The sequence below is a fragment of the Pseudorca crassidens genome, chromosome 12, assembly GCF_039906515.1.
Source record: "Pseudorca crassidens isolate mPseCra1 chromosome 12, mPseCra1.hap1, whole genome shotgun sequence".
In the NCBI taxonomy this organism is placed as follows: domain Eukaryota; kingdom Metazoa; phylum Chordata; class Mammalia; order Artiodactyla; family Delphinidae; genus Pseudorca; species Pseudorca crassidens.
Window position 1 is genome coordinate 57,199,869 of NC_090307.1, and position 8,491 is coordinate 57,208,359.

The 8,491-nt window shown below is 37.3% G+C and overlaps 1 protein-coding gene across 1 annotated transcript in view; it reads left to right on the top strand.

Moving 5' to 3' along the window:
• The window catches only part of SMCHD1 (structural maintenance of chromosomes flexible hinge domain containing 1), a 128,846-nt gene extending 121,473 nt beyond the window's left edge, over positions 1-7,373 (top strand). The window contains exon 48 of the mRNA XM_067699586.1: positions 6,317-7,373. Coding sequence (XP_067555687.1) covers positions 6,317-6,341 — 25 coding nt within the window. The 3' untranslated portion in view covers positions 6,342-7,373. The remainder of the gene's footprint in view (positions 1-6,316) is intronic.
• The last annotated feature ends 1,118 nt before the right edge of the window (positions 7,374-8,491 follow it).

An 8,491-nucleotide genomic window follows, 5' to 3' on the forward strand; every position in this document is an offset into this window, starting at 1 on the left:
TGCGCCACAGCTACTGAGCCTGCATGCCACAACTACTGAAGCCCACATGTCTAGAGCCTGTGCTCCGCAACAAGAGAAGCAGCCTCAGTGAGAAGCCCGCACATCGCAATGAAGAGTAGCCCCTGCTCATCGCAATGAGAGAAAGCCCACGCACAGCAACAAAGACCCCAACACAGCCAAAAATAAATTTAAAAAAAAAAGAACAAAGGATGAAGTGATGTAGAATAATGGGAAAACTATGTTGGTTGTTGGGAAAGATGCATTTTAACAGAGAACTGAAGGATGAGAAGCCAGCCATGTAGGGATTGGTTTCAGTCAGAGGGAGAATAGGTATGAAAGCTCTGAGAAAATAACAAGCCTGGCATATTTGAGGAACTGAGAAGATGCTTGTGAGTCTAAAATATAGTGGGTAAGAGGGAGAAAGTCCCAAGACGTGGTTGGAGAGGTAGACTGAAGCCATAGTATGCCCCTCCCCAAAATAATATCTTGCAAAAAAATTGTGAGATAATGACACCAACTCATTGATATATTCATATAGAAAAGACATGTTCATTCTTTCTTATGTGAACTTTCAGGGTAACCAAATAATTGGAGAAAGTTTTTTATAGAAGGTCTTCTTTATAAAGTTCTTTATATAAGAATAAAGTATAAGAAGCATGATAAAATTAAAACATCACATTTTGGCCACTCCTAATAAAATAATGGATTTAGGAAATAATAATCAATGGATACCCAAATTATTAGGTAAAAAGTTGAGGGGGAAAGTTAATAATAATGGCCCCCCTGCTGTAGGAGGGGCCCCCAATAAAGCCTTGCCTGAAAAAAAATAATAGTAATGCTAATAATGGAAAGATCAGATGGACATTCCTGAACCCACTGATTAAAAAGCAGGATATTTGCTATTATGTGATTCAGTAGAGAAATAACCTGAATCTAATGAAGCTTCCAGTCAGCCTTTCTCAGCTGGGGTTCTGTGCAGGAAATAAGCACTGCAGAAAACTGGGTGACTTTTCCCCAGGATAGTTCATCTAACATTCTAGATGCCCAGGAAGGAGGTTAATTCATTGCATACAATAGATACCTTAAGGTATCAAAGCTTAAATCTCTCACGAATTTGAGAAGTGCCTTCAGTTTAACTCCAAGTGTACAGGAAATAAGGGAAATTTAGGAACAAGTTAAATGATGCCACCAGGAAGCAGTACGCCAAATCTAGAATGTCAAGAATATAACATTGTACAGGACAAATGACTGGTTTTGTGAATAAATTAATGACATAAAAGAAGCATAGGGAGAAGGATGAACTGTTTGTTATAGAATAAAAGTACCTGAAAGGTATAATAATCAAATGCAAATTGTAGACCTTGTTTGGATATGGATTTGAATCTTTAAAATGCAATTTTGAAAAAATTTGGAGAAATTTTTAAATCACCTGGATATTAGATATATTAAGGAATTGTGAATTTTGTGTATAACAGCATCATAGAGTTTATAATAAGATAAATATACAGTTAGAAATGTGTACTGAGGTATTTACCAGTTGAATAACATGATGTCTGGGATATACTCTAAAACACTACAGGATGAAAAAGCGACTGCATATCAAAATAAGAGTGGGCAAAATGTTATATTATTTCTTCTGCTTTTCTGTAGGTTTGCCATAATTTTTCAAGAAGTGTTTTATGGGGCTTCCCTGGTGGCGCAGTGGTTGAGAGTCCGCCTGCCGATGCAGGGGACACGGGCTCATGCCCCGGTCCGGGAATATCCCACATGCCGCGGAGCAGCTGGGCCCGTGAGCCATGGCCGCTGAGCCTGCGCGTCCGGAGCCTGTGCTCCGCAGCGGGAGAGGCCACAGCAGTGAGAGGCCCGCATACCTCAAAAAAAAAAAAAAACAAACAAAAGAAGTGTTTTATGGAAGATGGGAAACATTTTTCCAGTTTTTTAAAAGACCAAGTGAGGAAATTCCTGTCAAGCAGTTTTAAAGTACATATTCTTGAGGCTACCCTGCAGCCTCAGCACTGAATTAGCCTAGGACCTTACAGTTCTACAGAACTACAAATGATGTCATTAATTTGGATCTTATTTATTAAGATTTTGTAGCAATTCAGAGGTGGTATGGGCTAAAGTTTCTTTTAGTTTATATTTAAGTTGTTAGTAATAGTATCATTTTCATTAAAGTAATACATGTATGTAAATGAATTGGTGTATAGATTTAGTGTTGTACTGTAAAATGTGAACCACACATGTAATTTAAAATTTTCTAGGAGCCATTTTAAAAGAAACAGCGAGATTAATTTTAATAGTGTATTTTATTGAACACAGTGTACAAAATACTATCATTGCAACATACTGCAAATAGTAAATTATTAATGAGATATTTTAAATTCTTTTTTTCATACAAAGTCTTCAAAATTCAGAAGACAGCAAATCTCTATTAGGACTAGCTACATTGCCAGTGCTCTGGAGCCACACGAGGCTAGTGGCTACCAGATTGGACAGCACAGGTATTGAAAGAGCTTATGATGATGAAATCTTGCTCCTGTGTATCCTTACCCCGTCCCATTTCCCAGAGGCAACCTTTGTTTTAACTGTTGTGGTTATTCTGTTGTTGCCTCCATTTTTTGTATACATTATGTTGGTCTTGTTTTATCAGCTTTCAGACAGCACAGCCCACCCAACACCTTGGTGTGGAGGTCTGTCTTGCCTGGCCCACCTCATGACTTTTGGACTAAATTGTTCTGAATTATTTTAGAACTTACCCTTTCTCGTGATTATTTAGTTATATTCTCTCCTGTAACCATCAACCCAGTCCTCCATGCTTTTTTCAAAGGTAGAAGGTGATAAACAACATATATTATTATGGCTATGTAAATATATAGTGTAGGCAAAGTGTGTGCTAGGATTACATTTCCCTCTTTGTAAGGTTCTAACGTCATGACACTTACTTAGGCCGTGAGTCAGTGTTCCAAGCATGAAAGTCAAATCTTCTATATTGTATCAGTTCTTAAAATCATGTTAAATTTTAATCCAGTTCTTATTTAGACTGTTTCTTGGTTGTTGTTAACTTCTGTGGAGTTTCTAATTTTCTTTTTTCCTTCAGTATGTAACTTGATCATGTATTCTTCCACCTGCTTTAGTAACTAGTAACCATGTAGGCCTTCTGGGTCCTCCTTGGCAGCTCTCTTGAGTTGAATCCATTGTTTCTTGGATTCCTTGTCTTTCTTTTTTGTTTGTTTGTTTTTGTTTTTGTTTTTTTGCGGTTCGCGGGCCTCTCACTGTTATGGCCTCTCCCGTTGCGGAGCACAGGCTCCGGACACGCAGTCTCAGCGGCCATGGCTCACAGGCCCAGCCGCTCCGCGGCATGTGGAACCTTCCGGGACCGGGGCACGAACCCGTGTCCCCTGCATCGGCAGGTGGACTCTCAACCACTGCGCCACCAGGGAAGCCCTCCTTGTCTTTTTTTCTCTCATAACTTCCTTATGAAAAGCGTGTAGAAAGAAACTGGAGCCCTTGCATGTCTGAAACGGTCTTCCTTCTGCCTTCACATTTGATTGAGGTTTTCTGGGAATTACAGGATAGAAACAAGGCTGGAATATACTAAAGGAGAAGGTACTGGGAGTGGTCGAGAGACAGAGGGACACAATGCCTGGTGGAACCCTAGACTCAGTCAGAGAAGTCCAGCCCAAAACAGGAAGGATGAGAGCAGAATGGAGAAGGAGAGGAAACCTAGGCTAGAACATGCCAAATTTTCAACCCCAAACTTTGAGAGCTTTGTTCCTTTGTTCCAGGTATTAAAGCTCCCACCAGGAAGTTAGATAATGATGGTAATTAGTTAGTTAAATGTTGGTATATTGGCTTCTGGTGTACTTGGTGGCACCCTAGAGGCTTGTCTATTGCCAGCATCTAGGGACTAGCAACCTACTAGTTGGCTCTCCAGCCACGCCCTTAAAGCAAAGCCTGTTTGTCCACGCCCCTGCTCCCACTATCCCATAAAATTCCCACTCAGAGAGGAGCCATAATGGGAAAACAGTTCTATTTTTATAACAGCAGAAGAAATCCAGGCCAGCAGCACAGTCCTCTTTCTTAAATGTAATCGTACAACCAAGAGACATCACACATATGAGGGGAGTCAACAACATGTGAGGGGAGATCCAAGATAAATAGCAAAACCACCCCTGGAAGATGATTCAACCGAACTCTTTTAAAACTGTACATAATTCTTGATTAGATTGCCGAAGGAGTTATATTCATGAAACTAAGGGGGTATTAGGAGAAAAAAACAGCCAGGACAAGATTACAGATACTGTTGCTGAAATTGAAAAATTCAAAGAACTAAGTGTGGGGGAAGCCAGGCAAGGAGGGGGAAAAAAAAATTCAAAGGACTAAAGTAAAGGAAACTTCACAGAAAAATAGGGAAAATATGTGAAGAGAAAGGAGAGGAGATGTAGAGAACCAACTGAGACTATCAGGAATCCTAGAAAGAAGAAAATGGAGAAGAAAATCATGTGGAAGAGAATTCCCAGGGATGAAAGGGTTCAAAGGGTTGAACGCCCAGCACAATGACTGACAAAAGATATACCAAGATAATTCATAGCAAAACTGTAGAATATCAAGAAAAGGAGGAGGAGTGTAAATGTTTTCATAGAGCAAGAGAGACCATATTGTCAGTACAGCTTTTGGCACACAGAAAACAAATGTCTAGCTTTGTGGTGGCAGGTGAGAAGATTTAGGTTGCAAATTTGGTGTATTCTAGCCTATGGCTTCCCTTTTGCATCCTGCTTACCTTTGGGAAATTTAAAATCACTTTAAATTTCAGTTTAAAATTTAAGCCACTGTTTAATTAGTAATTTCCTCATCCCCAGCCTCTGCCCCAGTCTCTGCCTGTTCTCCATAAATCACACCATATCAAAAATGTTACAGCACTTGAAATTAAAGTATCTTTAACAGTACTGAAATAGTGATATATTTCATCCATACAATTGGAAACAAATTCAGTAGTAGGAAATAATAGCAAAATGTGTGTGTGTTTATGTTATTATTTATATTAGTATGTGGCTATTACCTATTTATATATTGTTAGCTTTTATAGGGATTATATACCATATTTCATCAACTGTAGGATGTCAGTAATTATTAGAAACACCATTTTTCATGAAACATTAAAACACTGCAAATTAACTCATGACATTATAAGGTAGATTTCAGAGATGTTAAATGTGGAAAAATGTGGATTTTAGAATCAACAAAATATACTTAGCAATATATACTATGCAATAGACTCATTTTCTTCAGTAGAGGCTTCAGTTTGGGGGTTTTTTTGTTTTGTTTTTTTGCGGTACACAGGCCTCTCACGTTGCGGAGCACAGGCTCCGGACGCGCAGGCTCAGCGGCCATGGCTCACGGGCCCAGCCGCTCCGCGGCATGTGGGATCTTCCCGGACCGGGGCACGAACCCGTGTCCCCTGCATCGGCAGGTGGACACTCAACCACTGTGCCACCAGGGAAGCCCTGATTTTCTACTAATAAAGATTACAAAATAGCTTTTTATCAAAATTGTGTGTCTTCTATTTGGAGATGGCAGTTCAGGGAACTATTATTAAGAAATATAGGGCTTCCCTGGTGGCGCAGTGGTTGAGAGTCCGCCTGTCGTTGCAGGGGACACGGGTTCGTGCCCCGGTCCGGGAAGATCCCACATGCCGCGGAGCGGCTGGGCCCGTGAGCCATGGCCGCTGAGCCTGCGCGTCCGGAGCCTGTGCTCCGCAATGGGAGAGGCCAGAACAGTGAGAGGCCCACGTACCGCAATAAATAAATTAAATAAATAAAAAGTATATCTGAATAAGGAAATATCTGCATAAATATATACTAAAATGTTCATTCTGTTCATCTCTACGTGAATGGAATTGTGGGTATTTTTAAGTGTTTTTCCTTTTGCTTGTCTTTGTGACTTTTCTCTAATGAGCATTGTAATTCTTGTTAATTTTTAAAGTGGTCATTTCATTTTAGGAAAGGGGAAAATAGGCAAAAATCTGCAGAATTTGGGTCTGGGATACACCATTCCAGAGAACTGTGCTAAAAATTACTTATCCCTTCCTCTGTATATATTAATTACTGTTTTTATGTTAAGCTTTTGTTTGCTGCATACATGTGAAAGAAGTGGTTATATACAAGGATTTAATTGTCTGTTTATACCAAGAATTATTATAATTAGTAGAACATAGTTCCACTGGATATTTAACCATCCAGGTCTGATGAGGGAGTTACAGGAAAGGAAAACTTTGGTACATAAAATTTACTGTGTTTTTTTTTTCCATTTTGATCAGGATTATAACCAAAACAGATGTGTGAGAGGTGACAGAAGAGGGGGCCATTGGTCTCACTAAGAATGCCCTGCCTTCTGCAGCTCTGTTTCAGAAGACCAAGAGGGTGACTTACAGACGAATACTTCTGGGGATGATAACAAGTATCTAGACATGTATTTCCATGTCTAGCCAGATGGCGCTGGAAACAACCATTCAGTTTTGTGAATCTCACCGAACAATATGGGTTTACTGGAATTCTTCCAGTCATCATGCCCTTTGGTTGTCATTATCTTGCAGGTGTGTCAGAGATATGCAGCTATGGTAGTGACTGCAAAACTGACACATAGCATTTATTAATCCTGAAGAAAAGTGTATGTACTATTTTTCAGTATGTTTATCATGAATATGCTACAACTATTTCTTGAAAGCAAACCTTTTTATTACTTTTGTGTGAATTTATTTAACATAACTGTTATGTCTGTTGCGTTTAAGGAAAATTCTAGAGGTTAGGTATTTAATTGTAAATATGCAAGGAAACTTTTAAGAATTCAGAATAAACGTAGACAAGCACATGTATCTGGGAATTCAGATGTTAAGATATATGGAAAAACATTAAAGTGATGGGTGGACTTGTGACAGCAGTAGCATTTTAAATTTCTAAAGACTTATCCTGTATATATATGTGTATATATATATAATATGCAGCAGCAGCAATTTTATAAGTATTGTTTGACTTTATTAATACTAGATTATATAGTCTCAGCCTTAATTCTATGTTTACGTTATTTTGTAATTTTTTATTACTATTTTTAAGGGATTAAAGACATTGTACCCTCCCTCATTAAGGGAATAAGGGTCTACTAGAAAGTTGCTGCAAAAACATTTGAATTGTGTCTTAATTCATGCTAATGTATGTCAATATATGTCTTTGTGTCAGTCCAGGACTATTGGATTGTGAAGTTATTTTATAAGGAAATACTTTTGGTACAGTTTTGTGGCCCAGGAAATGTGTGTGTTTTTTAATCCTTTCTGACTATACAGTGAGGTTAATAAAGAAGATTGTTTCTTCCCTGTTGAATAGGTGTGTTTTCCTTTTTCAAAATTTAAAGCTCCATAAAAGTTACCTTGGTAAAATATGATATTTAACCTCTCTTTATAATTGGAAGTCATTTAACTGTTTTGTTGAAGAAACAAAATGGCAGTAATAAGAATTAACTAAAAGAAAGATTGGATTCCTTGTAAGTAAAACTACTACTTATTAACTGTTAAATATTAGTGCCAGAAAGGTAAGTTTCACCTTCTGAGATTTTTAACTTCTTGAGGTTATGACTTGGTTACTTACAGTCATTATGAAATGGGTAGGATTAATATTTTTAGTATGTAACTTTCACGTAATACTTTTTAGTAAAACAAATTTTAATTTCTATCATTTTTCTACTGTCATAATGTCTTTTCAGTTATACCTGCTAAACATTTTCATGGTATCATCTCTTCATGGTTATGTAATTATATTTATAAATTTACTTTTATACATGTTAATTTCATATTTCTCATTTTTTTTTGAACACATAGTACCTCCTTTGACTTCAAAAAGAGGTTGCTTCTTTTTAGCAGGTATATGTTTAGGGATAGGTTAGCAGCATTAAAATTCATGGTAGGACACTTGGCCTTAAAATATTAATTATCTTTAAATATAAGGTAAAGTTTCTCCACATCTCACCTTATGCAAGCAGTTATTTCATTTATGAATTCATCAATAACTTGAGTATCTGAAGATACTATTTAAGTATTTTGGAGAGAGATCAAATTAGTGTTAAAGAATCACTATCCCAAGTGACAAGCAATAAAGAGACATTAGATATATTTTTTTAATGTTAGGAAGCCTAATTTCAAAGTAAAATAATGTCTGATAATATAAATTCCTAGTATTCTGATTCTTTAGACCACACTCCAATAAAACAAATAACATGGACTAGAAAATATTTATATCTTTGTGTAGTACCATATTTAAATCTTACTAATAGAATTTGTTTACATCTTTTTCACTTGTGTTTCTCCTCAGTTATTCTTAAGCTCTTGTTAAATTCTTGGTGGAAATGGAACATAGCATTTCATTTTTCTATGTTTTCATTTTAGTGGAAATAAAAACTTATGTACCTTGACCTATTTAGTAGTCCACTGGTGAAGATTTGAATT